Genomic DNA, 21,768 nt, shown 5'->3' with positions numbered 1-21,768 from the left:
CACGGGTGCTAGGGCTTTTTCTGAGGGGCACCGTTTAGAGAGGCAGCACACAAGGTGGGGCTGGGCATCAGAAGACCTGGGTTCTAGCCCCAGCTTAGCTACTCAGGTGCAGTGTGGCTTTGGCTGAGTCACCACCCTGCTCTGGGTTGACTCAGTTTCCCCACATGTAACATGCAGGGTTGGGCTCATGTTCTTTAATGTGGCTTCTGAGTCCTGCATTTGACAGTTCTGCTGTGAGTGCAGGTGGGGATGACCCAGAAGCTCTCAAGCTCTCTGGGGGTCTTAGATCAAAGGATGATGACAGGGTGGTGCCAGATGGTGGTGAGATCCCCTAAATGGGAGGGATCCAGGGAGGAAAGGCAGAGATACATTTGGCGGTAGGAGCTCAGGGAGAAGGAATTTGTTAGGCTCAGGAGGTCAGCATTTCTGCCTCAGGGCCTGGAGGGCCCTCTGCTCTGTGCCTCTCACATAGGACCTTGGCCCTGTCATCTCTGAGCCTCAGTTTCCTCATCTGTGTTTCAAGGTTCAGTGATGATGTGTGTCAGGTGTGAATGACACCTGGCACACCCAAAGTTCTAAATCATAACTGTGTTCCCTTTAATTGTGACAATCTCAGTGTGGGGATAACACACTCCTCATTCAAATTCTGCGTCAAGTCCCAGGTGAGGCTTCCCTAAGGCCAGTGACTTTCACTCACTGCCACTCTGCAGGTCTTTCCAGTTCTTTCCGGTGTCTAGCCTCAGTCTTTCCTGCTGCCCCTTCCCCTTGCAGGGTTACCTGAGCGGGCGTACGATTCGTGGCACGTCTTGGTGATCTGGGCTGCGAGCTCTCGGTAGTGGGCCCTCTTTTCTTCCTTGGCATCCTCAGCGCCGAGGGCGATCATGCCCCCGGAGAAACAGGCCAGGTGCCCCATCTTGTGGTCCAGAATCCCCCCACGCCACTCAGCAATGTAGGTCAGCCCCCCGGGAGAGACATTCAGCAAGTGGGTCTCTATTGCCTGGGAGCAAGGTGGGAATTGGGCAGGGAGGAAGGGTGTGGGAGGGTACAGAGAAGGGAAGGGAGAGGATGGAAAATGAACATTCTGGAGACAGCAGCGAGTGCAGCTCTGTTGAGCCCTCCATCCCAGGCAAAGAAGGCCTGCTGACCTCGGTTGGGGGCTGTTCTTGATGGGGCTGGCGGGAGGTTCTGCCACTCACCCAGCTGAGGCCTGGCGCCTGCTGGGGGCTTAGACACAGACAGCTCCCCAGGGCAAGTCTCTTACACAGACTTTTAAATCTTCCACATTCAAAATATTTTTAGGAAAAAAATCTTTAAAAAATCATTATCATTCTCCATTATATTCTCTGATAGGGAATCTGAACCTGAAGCCCAGTTGGCCTGTGGATGGATGAGCTTGAGGTGATCCAGAGTACCCTCAAATTTGTAGGAGACACTTTGAAGGTATTTTCATGGGAAAAAGGTCCATATATTTGATCAGCTTCTCAAAAAGGACCCGCAGAAAATAAGAGCTGCTCTTACAGGCCCTTCCTTATCACATGCTTCCTCATTCAAGGCCCACAAGTCAGGTACATGGGCTGTAGTGGCCGGTATGGACAAAGGGGTCAAGTGGCTTGCTCCAGGCCGCCCAACACACCAGGCTCAGGACAAGGACCCCCAGATGCCCAAGCACAGTCCTTTCACTACCCGACGGCTGCTCCTTTCGGTGGCAAGGGGCTTTGAGAACACTCTGCTGCTCCCACAAGAGGTGATGCTGTTGGAAAAGGCCCCCGGGATGTTGGGGGGTGTAGGTGTCAGGCCATTGTGTCCCCAACTCCCTGCCATTAGTCCCTGGGAGCCACCCACACAGTCACAAGGCTGGACTCGATGAGCCTGTGGGTCCTCATCTAGGGCAGAGCCTCTGGGGCCCCGGACTGGTCCTCCGACTCTACTCTTGCCCCTCCAAGCTGTTCTCCGGGTTGGGGGGGGGTGCGTGGTCTCCGCACTCTGTAAACAGCAGACCAGACTGCATCTCCTGCCTGTTTAACAACTCCCACGGTTTCCCAGGGCTCTCAGACAAAAGTCCAGCACTCCTTGATCTGTATATTGAGGTTTAGCCTAATGCCTCAAACATGACGCCCAGGAGCCCACTCCTCTGGTTCAAACCCCATTTCTACCAGATCCAAGCTGTGTGACATTGGGCAGGTTCTATGTTCTCTCTGTGCCTCAATTTCCTCATGTATAAAATGGGGATAAGAGCATGAACCGCTTCATAGGATTGTGAGGGTTAAACTGGATGTGTCTGCAGAGCTTAGCATGTTTCTCAGCACAGGGAATCTTTAATAAATGCTGGCTATTATAATTCCTCTCCAGTCTGCCCCTGGCCCTCTCTCCTTCTGCCCCTGCCCCAACCACATCGGCCTCTTTTCATTCATGTGCCACCCACACCCCCACCCTTCTCCCTCAGTGAAATTTTCGGAGCGCTGTGTTCTAGGCAGGGGACACAGCCCTGAAGACCGGCCTGGACCTAGCCTCAGGGAGCTCACCTGTAAGTGCAGAGACTTTCCAACAAAATCAAATAGAAGCAAGAATCATGATTTGTGATCAGTTCTTTGGATGAAACAAATTGAGGGGCCAGACAGAAGCTTGGGGAGGGGTCCTACTTTGCAGAGTGAGGCCACAGAAGTTCTCTGCCCCATGACCGCCACGAAGACCATTTTCCACCTGTCTCAGGGCTTTGCCACAACCACTGCTTCTCCTGCAAGCTTCTGTCCCAACTCTACCTCCAGCTCTGCCTTCAGGTCCCTCCAGGATGCCACTTCCTTGGCAAGGACAACCCAATCTATCCCACTGCAGCCCCGTTACTCTACTACCCTGTTATCTTTCTACATGGTGCTCTTCTGACGTGTGTGCACCCATTTTTATGTGTTTCTGTGGAACATCTGTCTCTCTCCCAGGACTCTGAGTGCTGGGTGATGGCAGAAGCCACCACCACCAAGCTCCAGCCAATGCCTGGCATGTGGGAGATGCTCAAACATTTGCTCCTTGATATGTTTTTCCCTTTTCCCTCTGTAAGGCCCAGGCTGGTGGGCTGGCTGCAGGACCCTCGCTGAGTGGCAGATGGGGAAGCTCTGATCATGTTAACGTGTCAGGGCACCTGCTCCCCATGGGGAGAAGCACTGGGGAGGCCAAGAGAGCTGCCACCTCTAGGCTGGGCCATGGTTCCCGGGCAGAGTTGAGTCCACTGCAGCTGCTCTGCATTGCTAAGCATGCTGGTGTGGGAAGGGGTGGCAGGGCTAACCCCGGGTGCGGAAACCTGGTTTAGTTACTCGTTGTCAACACTTAAGAGAGAACACAGACACCCGGGGAGATCCCAGGAGGCCTCCCTACTGCAGCTAGAAATCTGCACCTTCAAGACTGTCTCCCACCAGTTCTTTCTATTTGGGGTTAACCTCAAGCTAAATAATTGTAGTAAAGAGGAAATGATAGGACAGTCTCTCTTTGAGGTTACAAATGAGACAAGCAAATGCAAAGGTTAAAAACAAAACAAAAAACCAAGGCTTTCTAAAACCCTAAGCAAAACACAAGACAGAACAGGCTGGCAACTGACTGGTAAAAAGGCTAAAGTCATAGCAAGAGGCATAGCAAAGAGTTGAGTTTGAATCTCAGTTCTGCAGTCTGAGAGTTGGGTGCCTTTGAGCAAGTTATTTCACTTTTCTGAAAACTCCATTTCTTCATCTGTAAAATGGGAATAATAACTCCTGGGATGGTCATGAGGCTGGCTATTCAAAGACTGGCTCAGCACCTGGCACTGACTGTTCCTTCCACTGCCTCCTGGAGGGCTCTCCACCTGCACACTCCTGAGAGGGCCCTCAGGCCAAGCAAGCTCCTCTGTGATCTGGCAGCTGGTAAGCGGAGGCAGGAGCCCTGCATCTGGAGTCAGTGAGACTCGTGTTTGCGCCCTGGCTCTGACACTTGTTGCTATGTGATGTTGGGTGTTTCTGAGTCTCGGTTTCATTATCTGCAAGAAGCGGGTAAATAAGACCAGGCACCCAGCATACCTGCCCAGAGGAGCCTGTGGGGACAAGAGCTCCCTGTTCTTCTCGTTGCCCCCTCTCCCATGACCCCCAAGGGTGTGCTCGGCCAGCCTGTCTGAACCCCCCACGCCCATCCTAGCTGGGCATTGCTCTAACCAGCACACAGGAGCCCCTGGGGCAGCTCTCAAGGCTGTTGCTTGGGCCCCAGCCCAGAGGTTCTGAAGTAACCTTGTTGGGGTGCAGCCTGGGCATTGGGATTTTATAGCTCCCCAGGTGATTTTTAACATGGCAACAAGGTTGACAACCACCAGAACATTCTTCAAAGCCCCAGACTCGCCAGAGGCCCAGCCTTTATCCAGGGTCAGAGACACTGCAGGCTCTTCACTGGGGAGATCAAATGCAGGAGCAAAGCTGAGTTCTCTCCTGTTCAATCAAGTGCTTCTATAAAGCTCCCCGTTTCCTTAAATAATTCATGGCCATTTCTTCCCTTGAAGCCTCAACTACAGTGTGCCCTGAGGGCTAGAAACCGGGCTGCTCGTTAACTTTATGTTTACTCTGCAAGGAAGGCAGAAAGGGCAGAAAGGGCAGAAAGGGCCTCTCCAGGCAGCACACCCTGCCACTGGCTGAACCTGAACGCTAATCCCTGACAGGAAGTGCTGGCTGCAGTTGAAGCTCAACCGCAGAAGCTCAGAGTGAATGGGGCTGAGCCGGACTGAGCTGGGACTGGGGTCCCAGAAGCTGCTTCATGACTGAGGTCTTGGTGCCAGGGAGCTGGGCAGGGAAAATTTATCAGCAAGCCCACAGTTTAAAGGGTGTACGGCCTGGGAGGCCTGTTCCAATGTGCTTCTTTTAAAGACTACCATTCCTGGCAGGATTCATGTGATCAGACTGTAGTTGTATATCATTCATCCATCCAATCAACTGCCCACACCCATGTCTAACCACCCATCCACCCATGTCCACCTATCCATCCATTCACTCATCCATTTATCCATCCATCCACTCACTCATCCATCCAATCATCTATCTGCCCACCCACCCACCCACCCATCTATATCCTTCTTGCCTTCATTCCTTCTCTCCCTCCCTCCTTCCATCCATCCATCCATCCGTTTGTTCACAAAATAGTGATTGTATGACTCCTAGGTACTAGGCAGGTACCACGCATTGTTTTGGGAGTGGAGCATTCAGGGTGAATGACTAGACAAGATCCTTGCTCTAGACAGCTCAAGAAGATAGACAATAAACAAGAAACAAATATGCACACATGATCATTTTAGATGCTGATAAGGGTGAAGACGACTAATAATAATAAGCCTAAAGTATGTGAAAGCGAGAAGCCGGGAGAGGCTAATTTCAATGGCACTTGAGTTGACCAATGAGCAGGACGCAGCCATTTGAGTTAATATTCCAGGTAGAGCAAGTACAAAAGCCCTGAGGTGGGAATGAGTCTGATGTGTCTGGGGAAGGCAGGGACCAGAGCTCAGAAAGTAAAGGGGAGAGAGTTCAGGTGACTGGCAGGCCCAGATTAAGGACGGTGGGCAGAGGTGAGGAGCTTGGTTTATTCCCAGAGCTAAGGGAGCCACGAAGGGAGGGACATGCATTTCCAGCTCCTCTGGCTGCTGTGGAAGAACTGACTTAGAGGGAGGGTGAGGGGAAGCAAGGAGTCCAGTTTAGGGGACATAAGGTAGTGGCTTAGACCAAGGTGGCAGCATCCAACTTGATCAATGTACTTTTTGAGGAAACTAAGGCCTGGAGCCTGCCCAGTGCCTTTTGTTCAGTTGGGCTCAAAGGTATCTATTAATGGGCAGATGGGATTCCATAGGCCCCTTCCCAACAGCCCAGGCTAACCAACTCCCCATCTGTTCTACAGCCCCTGCCTCCTTGGAGGGACTCATCTGAGCCTAGCATCCTTGTTCATCCCACACTCCATGGACGGACCAGGGTTGCTGAGGGACGGGGGGAGAGCCTGGGGGCTGGCTTAGGAGACATGGCTCTAGCTCCAGCTCCTCCAGTTCTGCCCTGTGTGGCTTCCCCTCTCTGGGCCTTGGTTTCCACCCACATAATGAGAAGGCACAGAACTGGAGGCCCCTCCCAGCTTGGATGTGCTAATTATGTCACCTCTGGTTCAGCAGGAAGATAACTGAAGGTCTTACTTTGGCAGCCTCACTTGGGGGCTCCTAGCCTACCGTCTGGCTGTGCTCTGGGCTCTGACACATCACCTGAAGCACAGACGCTGTGGTTTCTGAATCAGACTGCCTGCTGCTTCCTGTGAGACCTCAGACAAATGACTTCACCTCCTAGAGCTTGGTTTTGCATGTGTAAAATGAGGCCGCTCACAGGGCCCTACTTTCAAGGTGTTTGAGAAGAGTCACAAGATAGGGCGTACAAAGTGCCAGGCTGGGGAGGGGACTGTCTGGCTGTTCCTCTAGCCAGCTAACCCGGAGTGAGGGTGGGGGGTGGGGGTCTCTCAGGGGCCACGTGAGAGCCAGGAGCCAATGACCAACCACCCATGAAGAATCAGGTGCCCTCTTACCTCCAAAGCTTCGTAGTACATATCTTTAGCCTCCGTATCTGTCTTGGCCGACATCAGCCAGGATTTGATCAAATATTCATAAAAACTGTCCCCGAGTCCTCCAACCGAGACGTGGTCTATGAGGGGAGAGAGGACAGGAACATGATCTCCACTTGCTGAGGCCACCGGTGGGACTAACCCTGCTCGACTTGCCCGCCAGCTTTGGTGGGGAGCGAGCATTTAATCCTCAGCCTGTAAGCCCTCAGCAGAACAGGGGATGAGGGAGGCATAGCCTCCGACTGGGGAAACCAGGGCTGACTTGAGCACGCTTGTCCTGCACAAAAGTGCAGAGGCTTATCCAGCTGCAATAAATCACATGGCTTTAGTAGGCTGAGGACGGCAGGGCCTCTGGTTATCAACTGTAAGTGAGTTGCATTTCTTTAAAAAGATAATCCGGTAGCAGGAAGTTCAGAGATTTTTATTACCTGGTGACAAACATGGTAATTAATGCTGGGCAGGTTCATAAAAGGCCATGGAAAGGAGCACTGAGAGGCTTAATTTAGTTGGTCAGAGCACAGAGCCCTTCTGAAAAAGCCGAGTTTAAATTTAGCAAATTGGGACAAAGGGAGTTCAAAGGAGCAGGGGGAGAGGGGGGAGGGAAAACCAGGTTGAGGACGCCTCCCTCTGCCCTGGTGGGGCAGGACCTCCAGGAGTGAACAGGTGTCCCCACCCAGGGCTGTCTGAGGAGAGAGGGCTGACAGAGGAGCACTTAATTGCAGAAGACAAGGAAACACTTCACTCACTGACTCTAACAATTAACAGCAGTGAAACATAAAGGCGTTTAATAGACACAACAAAAAGCAAACTGCAGTTCCCTGTTAAGCAGAGAAACAGAGAGAGGAAGGGAAGGGGGTGGATTAAGGCAGAGTTGGGGGAATGGGAAGAGGATTTTCAGCTCCTCTGGAGAAAGAGTGGGTAGAAAGAGAGAGGAGAGGGAAAGTGGGGTGGGGGAAGAGAGAAAGATATTGAGAATACAGCAACAGTTACCATTTGCTGAGGCCGGGAACTTTACTGGATTATTTCTAACAATCTTCCCAAGAATCCTGTAAGGTAAGCACTATGAACCCTATTTCCCAGAAGAGGAGAGTGAAAGTTGAGCCTAAACCGCTCGGCCAAAGCCACCAAGCTGGTAATGCTCTCACTTTCTGCATCTTTACACAGTCAATCAGAGAATGAAAACAGATAGAAAGAAAGGATAGGTGTGAAGAAAGAAGGACCAAGAGTCGGAGGGTAAAGACAGATGGGAACCAGGAAAGGGGGTGACAGGAGGCCGCCTCAGTAAACCAGCCCTTCAGGGCCCCTGCCAGCCCCTCCATAAACAAATCCTGGCCAAGCAGGGGTTCAGGAACGGAACAAGCACTTATAAAAATGGGAACAGATCAGATAAAGCTTGGGGAGACGCGGGAGGGGGTGAGTATGGCTGGACTTCGTTAAGTGACAAGAGAAGATGGAACCAGCACAGCATCCTCTCCCCCTTCCTCTGCCCTGGCAACCCCGTTCCTAGGGGGAGGACACAGCTGAGGCAAGCACAGAGATGGGGCGGACCTGTGCCAGGCTCGGGATGTGGATGGTGTGTCCACGGCTGGGGCAGGAGGTCTGTGCAGAGGAGGGTCGGGGGGAGCTGGAGGTCAGAGCGGGTCAACCTCCACAGAAGGGGCCCTGGCTGGGCATACAGCCGGGGGCATGGTCACCACACTCACCTCCCGGGCCTGCCTCCTCTCACTGTTTTTCCTCCACCCCAGATACTGCTAGCATCTCCCTCCCTGCTGCCTTCCATGCTTGAGCTCACCTGTGATGATCCTCTGCCAGGGACACCCCTCCCCACCTTGCGTGGCTAATGCCTCCTTGCTGCTTCACCTCAGCTCAGGAAGGCTTTCCTCCATGTCCCACAACACTGAGGTTTCCAGCAGCAGCTGGCCCACGTTGCTGGGCATGAGCCTTGCCCTTGGCTGCTCCCAGCACTGTGTTCTCAGCACCTGTTAGTGAGTCTGTCCCCAACAAGGGCTGTGGGGAGGGACCACGTATGACTCACATTCATGCCCAACACATGTGAGGCACACAGCAGGTGCCCAGCGAGCCCTGAATGAGCAGAAGGCAGGCATGGAAGGGCCTTGAATGCCAAGCCAAAAAACCTGGACTTCATCATGTGACTGCACACTGTGTGAGTGACAAGATTGAGGGCTTCACCTGGCAGGTGTGTGCAGGAGAGGGTAGGCAGGACGCAGGAGTTCCACAGGCGACTGAGACATGACAGCCTCTTGGGGATATGTGTATAGTCTCCCAGGGCCTCGGCTGGAGGTCCCACTGCCGTCTAGCCATTGTGTGTGTAGTGTCTTCCCTGGCAACATGGGGCACACGGGGAGAAGAGCAGAAATGGGAATCAGAGACATGGATCTGCCACTGGCTCAGGGCCAGCCAGTACTCCCTGGGCCTCAGTCTCCTGATCCGTAAATGTGAAAGGCACACAGTTGGTGTGCTGAGCCCTAGAGCAGAGGTGTGTTCTGCTCTTTCTGTCCAAGTCAACAACTCCCATCACACTCGGCAGCAGAAGGCAGCCACCCTACAAGCCTGGGAATCTGCCGGCAGAAAAGCAGCATCAAGCTGGGGGAGGCCGCCAGGCTGGAGCTGATGGGCAGCTCACGCTCCTGCTCCAGGGGAGAAAATGCACTTGCCGCTTCTCTCTCGCCAAGGATGTGGGATTCGGGCAGTGGACAAGGAGGACGGGCCACTCCAGGGGCCAAGATGAGGGGCTGGTGGCTCTGTGAGCTCTCGGCAGCTCTGCTGGGGTTGCTCTCATCTGTGTGTGGTGCCAGCAGGAGCCTGGTGGACTAATCCTGGCTGTGAAATCCTAGCGGCGGGCTGGTCTGGCCTCCCGTTACCCTAAAGTGCAGCTTCAGGCAGGAGTGGGGAGCAGGCAAGAGCAGAGGCCTGGGGCTGGGATGCAGCCCTGGTTGTCCCTTGACTCTCCAAGTTGCAATTTCTGTGGTTGCAAATGGGCTACACAGAGGACTTAAGGGGAGAAAAGAACACAAACTTAGCTTATACAAGTTGGGAATGTTATCATCTATTGAAAAAATACACAATCACTGTAAAAAGAAATGAAAACCACAGAAAACCTGAGATGACCCCCGGTGCCAAAGTCAGAGGAGGAGGAAGGCAGATGCCCAGATGAGCAGGGCTCTTTATAACCTTCCCTCTGCAATTCAGCAGGCCTCAGATTCATATTTTATTAATATGAATCAATTTTCGATATGTGACTGACTCTGTGACCCCTGGTGCAGCCTGAAAAGAAAATTATGCTTGTCAGCGGGTTGGGGGGCCTCCCCTATAATTTGCCAAGGTAGCTGTTCAGGCTGGGAAGCCACGCCCCTTTCTTTCTTTTTATGGGTTTTGCTGCATTGTCCTGGAGCAGCTAACGCTGGCAGTTTATCTCTTTACCCAGTCTGGCCTTGCAATTAAAGGCAGTTAACAGTTATTGAACTGTCTCTTCCTGTGGCCATAATCTGTAATTCAAACCTTCATTTTCTCCCAGCACTTTGGAATTTGGCACTCTGTTTTGGTTGAAAATACTTTGTATTTCTATAAGCAGTTTTTACAGGAGGCTCCTTAAGAGTGAGGTCATTACCAAGGAAAATTCCTGGGTCTAATTTTCTGGGCTTCCTGGACCTGTGGATCATGGAAGCTCTGGGTTAGAAGGACGGGCCTTTGTAGCTTCCTCACAGTATATTTGCAGGCTGGCCAGCTGGCCCTCCAGGCCCCATGGGCATACTTTTAGTGATGGGCGCTCATTACCTTTTGGGACAGCCCCACGTCATCTTTGGAAGACAAGTGAAATCTGCTTCCTGCAAGCTTCTGATCATCATTCCCACATCTCTCTAAGGTACATTAAGAACATTAAGAATCTGCTCTTCTCCCATTTTGCAGGAGAGGAAACTAAGGCTCAAAGAGATAAAGTGAATTCCCCAGCTGTGCAATGATTAGACTAATGTCTACTTTCTCCTGAGCCCTTGCTGATGCCATAAATGGGGTTGGAGGCAGGGAAAGGGAGACTGGCCCTTGTTTGGGTAGAGGCAGTGGAGGTGGGGCTCTGTGCAAGTGTTGGGAAGTTCCTAGAGGCAGGACCCACAGAACCCGCCACCACCAATTTCTGCTGTGACCACACGACCAGGGCTGTGGTCAGGAGGCCAAGGCAGAGATTTGCTTCTTATCAAGGGTGCTATCCTGGGGGCCCCTAGCCCCTTTCTGTTTCAGTGGGTGGAACTAGGGGCTGTGAATGAGAATCCACAGGTGACCCACAATTGTCTGGTTGAAAAAAAGCCTCTGAACATAGAACAGCAGGAAATCCTGGGATTGATTCTTACAGGTGGAAGATACCAGTGATGAGTTCATGATTTTTATAATTGCTGTATAGTTAGGATCTGATTAAATATTTTTTAAAAAGTTAAAGTTGGAGGTGGGGAACCAGATCAAAGGGGCTGGGAGAAGATGCATGGCTTTTCTCGGAGCCCCCTTTGTAGTAAACATCTATCTGGAACACTCCTGCAAGTTTGGGGGATGATGAAGGAGGCTGCAGTGGGCATGGTAAGAAGTGGAAGGCTGTAGCCTTGATGGAAGGCTGGAGACAGCCAGCATGCAGGGGATGCACAGGGAAGGGCCTTCCTATATGGCAGCCATCACATCTGTCACAAGGGCGATGAGAGCAGTGAATACTCCCCCCGATGTCTGGCAGGCAGGTGGTATCCAGGAGCCTCGAGCAAATGCCTCGCTGGTAGGTGGCTCTGATAAATGCATCGCTCCTCACTCTGCCCAGGGTGCCTCGCACAGTGGGGCTGGGAAGCTTGGCAGGAGTCCGCTGAAGGAGGGGGCAGCAGCGGCCTGGTACTCACGTTGCATCCAGTTCCCACTCACTGGGCTGAGGAAGTTGGGGTAGAGGCCGAAGGGCTTGTCAATCTTCCTAAGGACCTTTCGGATATTCCTGACCTGCCGAGAGATGGACACCAGGCACATCTTCACTTTCCCTGGGAAGCCTGCCAACTCCCAGCTCACTGAGGATGGAGGCAGCTGGTTTGGGTCCAGAGAGGCAGGAAGGGAGAGTGGAGTAACCAACAGCTGGTTCCACCCGGAGGTGTGAGCTGGCCCTGCCCTGTTGCTCAAGTACCAGGTGGGGCATGACCCCCACCTCTGCACTGACTGCTCTGCCTGGGGCCCTGCCGGTCCCCACCCCTCACCCCTTCCTCATTGTGTGTCCCTTCTGGGGACGAGTCTTTTTAGGATTGGGCTGGTATAAGTGATAGTAACTCATTTGTAAGTGCTAGACAAAACTGCCTTTTTAATAGGTCAGAAATGGTTAAACTCTGGCAATTTCATATGGTTCAGCCTGGTAATACGTTATTTTATCTGACACCGTAGGAAACTTTCCAGAGAAGCCTGGGCTCCTCAACATTCCTGTTTCCCTAACAGGTATCTCAGGGTTTTAATAACAATAACAACAGCTGTTAACATGTCTCAGTTCCTCTGAGCCATATATGATCTCCAACCCTCATAACTACCTATACAGTACTATTATCTCAGTTTAACAGACAAGACACCAGATCTCAGAGAGGTTCAGTCACTTGCCCATGGTCACGAGGTTTTAAGTGGCAGAGCCAGGACTTGAGTCAGGTGTGTCTGATCACTCAGAGCAGCCCCTAGGTCTGACACGCATCAGGGCAGGGACCATGCAGCAATGCGTAGCAGAGGTCACCACATCTGGAGCAAGAGGCTGGATTTGCAACCTCTGGGGGTAGGAAGGGCGAGAGGCGGGATGGAGGAAGGCATTATCCATCGGCGTGTGCTGTCTGGCAGTACACGAAATTCTCCCAGTACAGACTCTGCAGGACAGAAGGGCCCTCGGGGACTGAACTGTATCATGCTCGCAGATTTATCTACAAGGCGAGGAGCAGGAAAAGCAGCCTTTCAGCTGTCAGACCTTTCTTTCCAGGGGACGGCACTTTGCTTTGCCACATCAGATCTCATATCCATTTATGTTAACGGAGTCCATTATCAGGGACAGGAGTGTGCTTGTACCTGAGTTATTCTCAACTGTTTTGGTGGTGAGCAGTGAAGCAGGCTAAATTAGCTCCCCCAGAGGGTGCGAGCGCTTCTAGAATTTGGGCCAATTTGTTGACTGCCAATAATCGCCTCTGTGGGAGGCATGATGGGGGATGAAAGTATCTGGAGAATGTAAATGTAGAGAGAGACAGACAGAGAGGTGGATGGACTCTTGAGATAAAGCCTGAAGCCTGTTACACTGATCTGGTCTTGAAAGTATGTGGGCTTCAGAGCTGGAAAATCTTGGGTTTCAGTCTCTACTTTATCACTTACCAGCTGGATGACCCAGGACAAGTGATTGAACCTCTCTGAGTCTCAGTTTCCTCTTCTGTAAAATGGGGATAACAGAAGACACACACCTCATAGGGTTGATGGGAGAATGAGAGCTACTATTTGGTACCCTACACATAGTAGGTGCCCAGGCAGTGGTATCTCCAGACTAGTAGGGACTAGACTGAGCCCTTGTGTCACTCCAACATCACGGCCATGACATTCCTAGAGGAGCCTGGCTCAAGAGCAGTGGAAATAGGGAGGCTGTGGGGAGGGAGGGCCTGGAGGCGGGAAAAAGGATCAGAAAATAAGACCCATTAGAAGTGGGACTGAATTTATTGCATGAGCTGTTGAGCTGGGGCATCCCAGGAAGGCAGAGTCCCCTCAATATAAGGAAAAGCTTCTGAAGGGAGGTCTGACAACATGAGGGGCTGTTCAAGGGTGGTAGTGAGCCCCAGCACAGAGAAGCGACCTTAAGAACACTTGGGTGGATTCCCACACTGAATAAGCAGTGGTCCTAAAAAGCACATGGATGCTTATTTAAAATGCAGATTCCTGGGCCTGGGCGACATTCAGAAATCTTCACCTGTGCGCTAGGTGATGCTTTCAGGCTGGTTGGCTGACACAAAACTGGGAGCCACTGGGCAGAGGTGTGACTCTGATCTCCCAGCTCCCTTGGCATTCTAAGAGACTAACATTTGGGGGAAAGTGAAGGGCTGGGGAGTGGGGGCCTCCTTCTTCTTGGAGGGCAGGACTCAGGAAGGGACAAGTGGTATCTGAGGGTGGTGTGTGTACATTTCCCTTTTTTGCGTTTAGGGTTAGACCTATGGAGACACTTCCAGATAGTGGGACTGCCAAGGGCTGTGACACTGAGGAACTGCTCCTGGAGGGTATCACAGGGGGGCAGGAATGGCCAGCTGTCAGGATGGACGAAGGCCTGGATGCCAGCTCTCTGCACCCCTTGTGGCCATAGCCAGCCCAGTAACAATAAGAAGGAACAGACGTGTGCCTCTACTGTGGAGTGAAATTACTTTGCCAGCCTGCTGACAGCACGAGCTAGACAGGCATCTGGGAGGAAAAAGCAGGCAGATCTCACACGAAAAAGTTAAATGTCTCTGGAAAGGGGACTCTGCGCTGTGTGGCCAATTCCTGCCAACACAAGCTGATGCCTAGTTTTCAGTTGTTGCACGTTCTCCAGATTTCACATACGTGTGGCTGCCACCGAGCTCACACATACCAGGGAAAACCTTCTTGCCGGCAGCTTTGTCTCTTCCCTGCCCTTTGAGGAATCCTGGTTACTCCCTGCACTCACGATCCCTGCCACCTGGCATCAGGAACAATCACTTGCTACACTGGTGGCGTCTAGAGGCCTGGGGGCTCCCCACCCACCCTCCAGCCGGCTCATAGTCCATCTCCCTGCCACAGGCTGGGTGCTCACCCTCTGCTCTCTGTGGGGAAGGGAGAGGGCAGGGGAGAAGACTTGCCTTTTCTGCGAAGACCTGGTTGCCAGAGAGCTCGGTGAGGTGTAAGAACTCTAAGTGCAGGGATCCAAACTCTGCCAGGATGCTGCTGCTCCCTGCCATGGCCCAGCCCCAGCTCCTGTTGGAGCCGCTGAAAAGACAGAAGCAGCCACAGTCACCCTTCTGCCGGCAGGACTGGCGCCTCTGCTTCGTGGGGGAGCACCTACTATGTGCCAGGCACTGGACTAGGAGCTTTGCCATATAATCCCAGTTAATCCTCCCTGGCTGTCAGTACTATTCATACCCCCATTCAGCTGATGAGGACACTGAGGTCGGTGAGAGGATGTAACTTGCTGAAGGTCATTTGAACCCAGGCCAGTCTGACATGCAATATTCTGTGCTTTTATTGTCAAGCAGCTTCTGTAAGACGTGTGGGTTCCGGAGGGACATTAGCAGAGCTGCCTTGGTGGCCAAGACCTGATACACACGTGATGCTAAATTTACAGCTGAGATTGATAATGCTGTTGGGGACCACAAAGACCCCATGGAACACTTCATTTCCGTCCACTGGCTGAAGGCAACCCAATGGCTCACAATCATTGCTGCTGTGTGTGGAGGGTAAACAGTGCATGTCTGGGGTCTGAAGAGGGCAGATGAGGAGCAGGGACCCGACTTGGCCCTTTCCCTCCTCCTACAGTCAGTGCTGCCTATGGACACACAATGGCCCCCACCTGGAACTTCATGGAACCCACACCTGAAGAGGGGGTGGTTCTGCTAAGAGCACACAACTGGGGTTGCTGGACCCTGGGGAAGCCCGAGGTTACGAATGAAAGCAGCAGGGGCTCTCAGAGCAAAGATTTCTGCACACTCTAACCACACAGGTCTCATGAACACCTTAGATGGTTGCCAAAATGACCCTGTGACCTTGCTGGAGAAGCCTGTCAACTAACCGCTTCCTGGTACTGAGTGCTTTTAAGGCAGCAGAGTGAAGAGGCAGGGCCTCGGGTAGTCCTCCCATCTGCCCCTCTCATAGATGAGGAAACCAAGGCACAGGACAGTGATCACACAGTAGGTGGAACAGACCCAAGGCTGGTCTAATGCCGGAGCTTGTCCCAACCACCATGCGGCGGCATCTTCTTTCATTATATAATAAGAGGCAAGGACGCTGCCTTTCTAGGAGCTGTCACTTAAACTCTCCCTTAGACCTGCAATCAGGAGGCGCAGAGTCAAGATTGTGAGCAGTGAGGCCTTGGTCAAACCATTTCCTCCTTGTGTACCTTAGTTTCTGCATTCATCAAACTGGGTATGATAATTCATCTCCATTTCTGTGCCTAGGACTTTGTGGGGATTTGGAGAGAAGAGGAAGGTGCAGATGGGGGGTGGCCTTGGACAAGCTGTTTCCTCTCCCTGACCTCAGCTTCCGCTCATGCATCATGATGTTCTTACCTATGGGATGTTTAGGATAATCGGGGACAAGAGGGTCAACCTCCCTCTGCAGGGTTGTGGGGGTCTGGGGGTGAGGACACAGTGGGGTGGAGTGAGTGCCCCCTATCTGTAGGGGCTCCAAGGTGCAGCCAGTGTGTGGCAGGCTAGGGGGCTGGCTCAGCCTGGGCCTCTGGAAGCCCCTCAGCTTCCTTGCTGTGGAAGCTCTGGCCCATGTCATCCCTCTGTCTTTCAGGGACAGGACTGAGGAAGGCAGGCATGGGTCTGGCAGGTCATAGTGTGCCAGCTGAGGGGCACTGCTTTATCTGAGGTGGGCTGGGGCTCCCAGGAGGCTGCCCTTCTCTCTGATGTGGTTTCCAGGGAACTCAGGAAACTCACCAGTCTTCCAGCTTCCAGAAATAATAGAATCGAGTTTTTGGCTCTTTTGGAGCAGGTGACTTGGATAAACATACCCACTTCCTTAGGTGTTTTCCTGACTTGGGGGCAGGTGGGGAGGGACAGGTTACACAAAGAGGGGAAACCTGACTCCTGTATAGTAAATAAAACACCTTCTGTTTATTGAGCCTTTCCAGATGCAGGCACTGGGGCAAGCTGTTTGCATCACGACTTCATTTAAAGCCCACAAGGGAAAGCATCATTAATCCCTGAGGAAACTGAGGCTCAGAGAGGGAAGTGAGTTGCAGAGGTCAGAGCTGGTAGGTAGTGGAGGCAGGATACAAACTGAGATCTGCCAGCCTCAGCCTTAGAGGTCACTTCTCTCAGGGGTCTCCCTGAGACAGCCCCATATCCCCCTATAATGAAGGGGGAGCTGACCCCTCTCTGTCCCTCTTCCCCTCCCCCCAGGCCAAGAGACTTCTTCTCCAGTTTGTGATCTCAGTGAGAGCCACAGGTACCCACAGAGGGTTTCCTGAATAATTGATGTTTCCTGCCCTCACAGAGGAACTCAAGGTTAAAAAAAGCCACCAGCCACCCAACCATCTTTTGTTCTCATTTCCCTCTTCATGAGCCTCTCCTTCCTCTTTCCTCTCTCCCAAAGCTTACCCTCCCAAGTGGGCCTTCTGTAGTGGGGCTGCCTGAGCAGAGGCGGACAGTGGGCCGGCCGCCTTCCTTCTCTCCTGCCGGGCTTCAAACACTGACTCCCCCAGTTCCCAGCTAGGGGACTTAGGCAGGTCGGTGACTTTCTCTAGACCTCATCAGTTAAATAACGGTACACACCCCTCATAGAGTCAATTTGAGGTATAGATTATGTGTGTAATTACTGTCATTGTTACCATTATGTAATTACGAACACCTAAATTACACATTGTTTGTTAGAGTTAAGTTCCTGGTATGTGCCAGACAGCTGTGGTATCTTATTTTTACCTTCACATCCAACTTCATAGGTAGATACCATGATTCTTATTTCATAGGTTAGGATACTCAGACTCAGAGAGGGGAAGACAGTTTTCCAAGGTCACACAGTAAGTGATAGAGCTGGAAGAATTGTATCCAAATACAAATTCTAGGTACTTGTGCCCCAAATGTATCTGTTCTGGTCAGCATCCAGAGACCAGGTCTTCTGATCAGCCCTGTGAAGCAATGGGAAGCTCTGCCCCCTGCTCCCCAACCTGCCTTTGAAGTCTGCAAGTGGGCCTGCAGCCCGTGTTCTCTCCCCTGGGGGAGGGGCTGCTCCACAGTGCCCCTCCCCAGCCTGGTGGAAGCTTCTGAGTATGTGCGCACCTATGTATGCATGCACACACGTGTATGGTGTAATCATTAACTCTGGAGCCAGACAGATTTGGATTCTAATTCTAACTCTGCTTTGCTGCTATGTGACCTTGGGTAAGTTACCTCATCTCTCTGAGTCTCAGTTTCTTCACTGTTAAAATGTGGCCCATGTGGTTGTTGTGAGGTGAAAAGAGAATCTGTGTCATCATGCCTGGGACACAGTAAACATTCAATAAATGCAAGCAATTATTACAATGTGTGTGTCTGTGTGTGACAGGAGCATGTGCCTGTACATGCATATTTGTGTGTGAATCTGTGCAAAACCGTAGAGATGCGAGAGTGTGTGTGACAAAGGAACCCTTTGTTTCTGAGCCTTTACAATTTGGGTGGGTGGCAGTAGAGTGTCTACGTGTGTGTGAGGCTGTGGGTGTCAGAGAATGAGTTAGATTGATTCAGCCGCAGAGGCCCTTGGACTGGCCACTGCCCCTCTCCCAGAGTCTAGTGGTCCCTGTAGGTCACAGATCATGGCTGCCTCTGCCTCCAGGCCTGCCACCAGGGAGCAGGAGCAGTCACACTCACCCGGGGACCACCTTCTCTCAGGGCCCTCCTCACCTGGCAGTTTGGGGATGAGGCCTAGTTACTGCCCCTCCTGCTGGGGCCAGGTCAGAGCTGCCCAAAGCCAGCCCTGCTCTGAGCAGGGGCAGCAGTGTGGACTCAGCTCCCACAGCAGGCCCTCTCCAAAGAGCACACTCAGCGCCATGCAGGCTGCGTACACCCCTGACGTTTTCCCTGGTGGAACGGGGAGGCATTTTTAGCAACAGACTTTTACCCAGAAAATGAGAGGGAGGTGTTGCCAGGAAATAAGCATATACATACATATGTATACAGCACCGGCAGCATGCAAACAGCCTAAAAATAAATGTACTTTCTTAATCAGAAATGTCAGGATCTGTGTGGCATCAGGTCTGGGCTCTGAGGGACACAGGTAAAGCTGACAGCCAGGGTCGTGGTTTGTGGGGCTTCCTTGGGGGCAGGGAGTGCCATGCATGGAGCAGTGAGGTGTGTCTGAGCTAAGGGCTTATCCTGGACACTGGGGGGGGTAAGGCCCAAGAAGCTGGACCCTGGACAGCTATAAAGACAGGGTGTTTGTGTCTTGGCTTCAAGACATCTGGCCGTGTTTCTCCAAGATCAATGTTTGTGGGAAAGCAATCTGAGCAGAGATCCAAGTGTCCAGCTCTGAAGAGTCAACTTTGGCACCGAGTTGGGGATTTGATGGGCCCTGAGGGCCCCTCCCTGGCCTACTGTGAGGTTTAAGTGACGTCACACTCCAGGAGTGCTTTCCAACCACAGAAGTGGGAGGTGAAGATGCTGAGCAGGCCGGGTCCTCCTTTCTTCTCAAGGCCCTAGAGGGGGGACCTCCCCAGGACAGACAGGGGGCCGCGGGCACTCTACCCAAAGCCCATGGCCCCCACCTCCCCTCCAGGTTCTCCTTCCCTTCCCTGGGGAAGTAACTGTCGGACCTCGATCCCTGAGGTAAGAAATCACTTCAGGAGACCAAAGGGGAGTTCAGTGTGATGGAAATATTACAGCCTTCCTCCAGGCCCAGGTTGTAGGAGGGCCTCGAGGACGGCCCCAGAACTCCCCGGGTGCCTTCACTTCCTAGGTCTGCTCCATGCATCACAAGTGGCAGGGTTCCTGTCTGAGGGGAGGCCCGGCCGGCATTAGGAGCAGAGCTTTTGATTCTGTAACAAAATGGGTTAAAACTTGGCCCAAATGCCTGTGAGCTAGAAGACAGTGGGCAGTGGGGATAATATAAAAACCTACCCTCGAAGCACTGCTGTGAGGAGTACTTTGGTGAGTCAGAAAGCGAAACCCTGAGCATCACGCCAGGCACTGAGTCCCTGCTCGATACATGGTAGGATCAGTTTTCATCACTATCAGTCTTTCCTCCTGCATGCAGTGTCTCACATGAATGTTTGATGAAGGAATGAACAAAGAACTAGATATGGATCCTGCCCTCAGGAAGCTCGCTGGCAGGTGGGGGAATGTGAAGATGAGGGTGACAAGGGCCACAGGGAAGCAAATAAAGTGCCTGGAGGCCAGGAGAGGCCAAGACGCTTCTGGCTGATGGAGAGGCTGGGCTTGGAAGGCCTAGGGGACTGCGAGAGACAGCAATCCAGGGAGAAACAGAGCAAGGGCAGGCAAGACAGTGGGGCACACTGGGGTCTCCAGGAGCAAGAGTCATGCTCCTCAGTGCATCTTAAAGCTGGCTGGCCACTGTTTCCTTCACTTTGGCCTTGTCCCTTCTCCTCCCCCAGGTCTCAGTCACTACATCTGGAAAACGAGTGGATATAAATACACTCCCACTCTCACTAGAGGGAAGCAACAGGGGCAGTCCGGGGCAGCTAAGTGCCCTGAAGGCTTTGGAGCTGGACTGAGCTGCAGCCCTGGCCCACCCTGCTCTAGCTGGGTCCCTTCTACACTCTAAGCCAGCTCTTTGACTTAGTGCACACCCAGAAAGACACTAGTTCACACACCAAATTAAGCAACCGTTCAGGAGGGTAAATGATGGAAGTGACCAATAAAGATCAATGTTTTAAAACAGCCAGTGGAAAGAAATATACCAGTGGTTTCTTGATTAGTGGAACCACGTGTGATTTTTTTTTTTTTTTTTGGTCTTATCCAACAGTTTTGGTATAATCCACATTTTTTTTGCAGTGAGAATTTATTATTATTATGGGGGAATTATAATAAATGTTATTGAAAATGGAGTTGGAAATACTGGGTTCATGTCCTGGATAGTTCATTACTGACTTATGTGACCTCGGCCAGGGTCTTTTCTCCTCAGAGTTTGAGCCTCTGTGGCTTGATGTTCCCAGAAGCCCCTCTGGGTTCTGATACTGGGCTCCTGAGACCCAGCGCTGACGGGGACTGAGGGTGCAGGACCCAGGGGTCCCTCTACCCAGGGCACTGACCTCCCAGCAGCTTTGGGTTCCTGCTCATGGTGGGAGGGTGTGGTGTGCCTACTGGCCTGGGACTCTAGCTGGGAGGGAGGGTGGCAGGGGCACAGCTGCAGGGCTGTGAGTCAGGGCAGTGTTAGTGTATGATCGCAGAGGCACAGCGGCCCCTCTCTAGGCCAGGAAGATCAGACCTTGAGCGACCTACACCCAAGAAGCTGGCACTTGTGTGACAAACACCAGCTCAGGTTGAGTCCTTGGCTAAGGCCAGTTTTCTCTGTGCCACTGACTCCCCATGATTCCCATGACCACGGTGGCACTGTCCCCTCCCTGTGCCTGTTTCCACAAAGATGCAGCCGAGGCCACAAGTGCGGTATCAGAAGGCATCCTACCTTTTGAAGTTCACCACGCCTTTTGGGATTCCTGTGGGGGTGTTGAAGGCTGGCAGGAGTTTCTCCCCCAGCTGGATGGCCTTTATTCGGAACACCTGTAAAGGAAGGGTCAAAGGCATTGTGAATCCTGATGGATAAACCTGCCAAGGCTACTGGGCCCAGAGTGGGAGGTGCATTAGGTTCTGGGGTCAGACAAGCCTGGACGTGAACCTGACTCCACGAATTCCTGGATCAGTTTCCTCCCTTATTTAGAAATCAAGGAGAATATTGCCTCCCTCAGAGGGTTGTTGGAGGAATGAAAATTAGATACCAGTTGTAAAGTACTTGGGACAGTGTCAGGGCTATGAGGAAGGCTTAGTGATCATGCTGGGATCAGGGTGACCGCTGGGAAGCTGGAGCAGTCAGGGCAGTGGGTCACCTGTTGTCAGTGCCTGCCTGCCTGCACTCCAGTGCGGGACCAGCGCGCCCCAGGCTGAGCACATGGGAAAGACCCTTGGACACGCATAAAGAGCACTGGATGGGGAGCTCCAGGCCTTGCTTCCCAACTTGGCTTCCATATGCTGCTCAGCAAACCTGTTTCCCCACTTGTAAACCCAGGGGAAGGGCCTTTCCCCTTTGACATTCTGATTCTGCCCACTGTTCTTATTTCAAATACGGGAATGAGTGGCGAAGGTGAATGGCTAAACCGCTGATATGATGGTCAGGGAACCACAAGGAGGTACCAGGAGTCAGGGCCCTTGCCAGAGGCTCTGATCCTTCAAACTGTTCTTCTGATTAATCCAAAAGCACTTGTGACCTTCTGTCTCAGTGGGTTCCCCACTAGGAATTTATTCTAAGAAAATAAATCATCAAGGATGTTGT

The 21,768-nt window shown here is 52.3% G+C and overlaps 1 protein-coding gene across 2 annotated transcripts in view; it reads right to left on the bottom strand.

Moving 5' to 3' along the window:
• MAN1C1 (mannosidase alpha class 1C member 1) overlaps positions 1-21,768 on the bottom strand; it is a 122,495-nt gene that overhangs the window by 4,960 nt on the left and 95,767 nt on the right. For both annotated transcript variants that reach the window (XM_032495522.1, XM_014563337.2), the window contains exons 5-9: positions 20,908-21,002; positions 14,433-14,559; positions 11,475-11,568; positions 6,550-6,665; positions 778-997 (exon numbers count right to left, since the gene is read on the bottom strand). In XM_032495522.1, coding sequence (XP_032351413.1) covers positions 778-997; positions 6,550-6,665; positions 11,475-11,568; positions 14,433-14,559; positions 20,908-21,002 — 652 coding nt within the window. The remainder of the gene's footprint in view (positions 1-777; positions 998-6,549; positions 6,666-11,474; positions 11,569-14,432; positions 14,560-20,907; positions 21,003-21,768) is intronic.

The sequence above is a fragment of the Camelus ferus genome, chromosome 13 (genome assembly GCF_009834535.1).
Source record: "Camelus ferus isolate YT-003-E chromosome 13, BCGSAC_Cfer_1.0, whole genome shotgun sequence".
NCBI classification, from domain to species: domain Eukaryota; kingdom Metazoa; phylum Chordata; class Mammalia; order Artiodactyla; family Camelidae; genus Camelus; species Camelus ferus.
The sequence above is the reverse complement of the archived record's forward strand: the minus strand, read 5'-3'. Positions and strand labels throughout refer to the sequence as shown.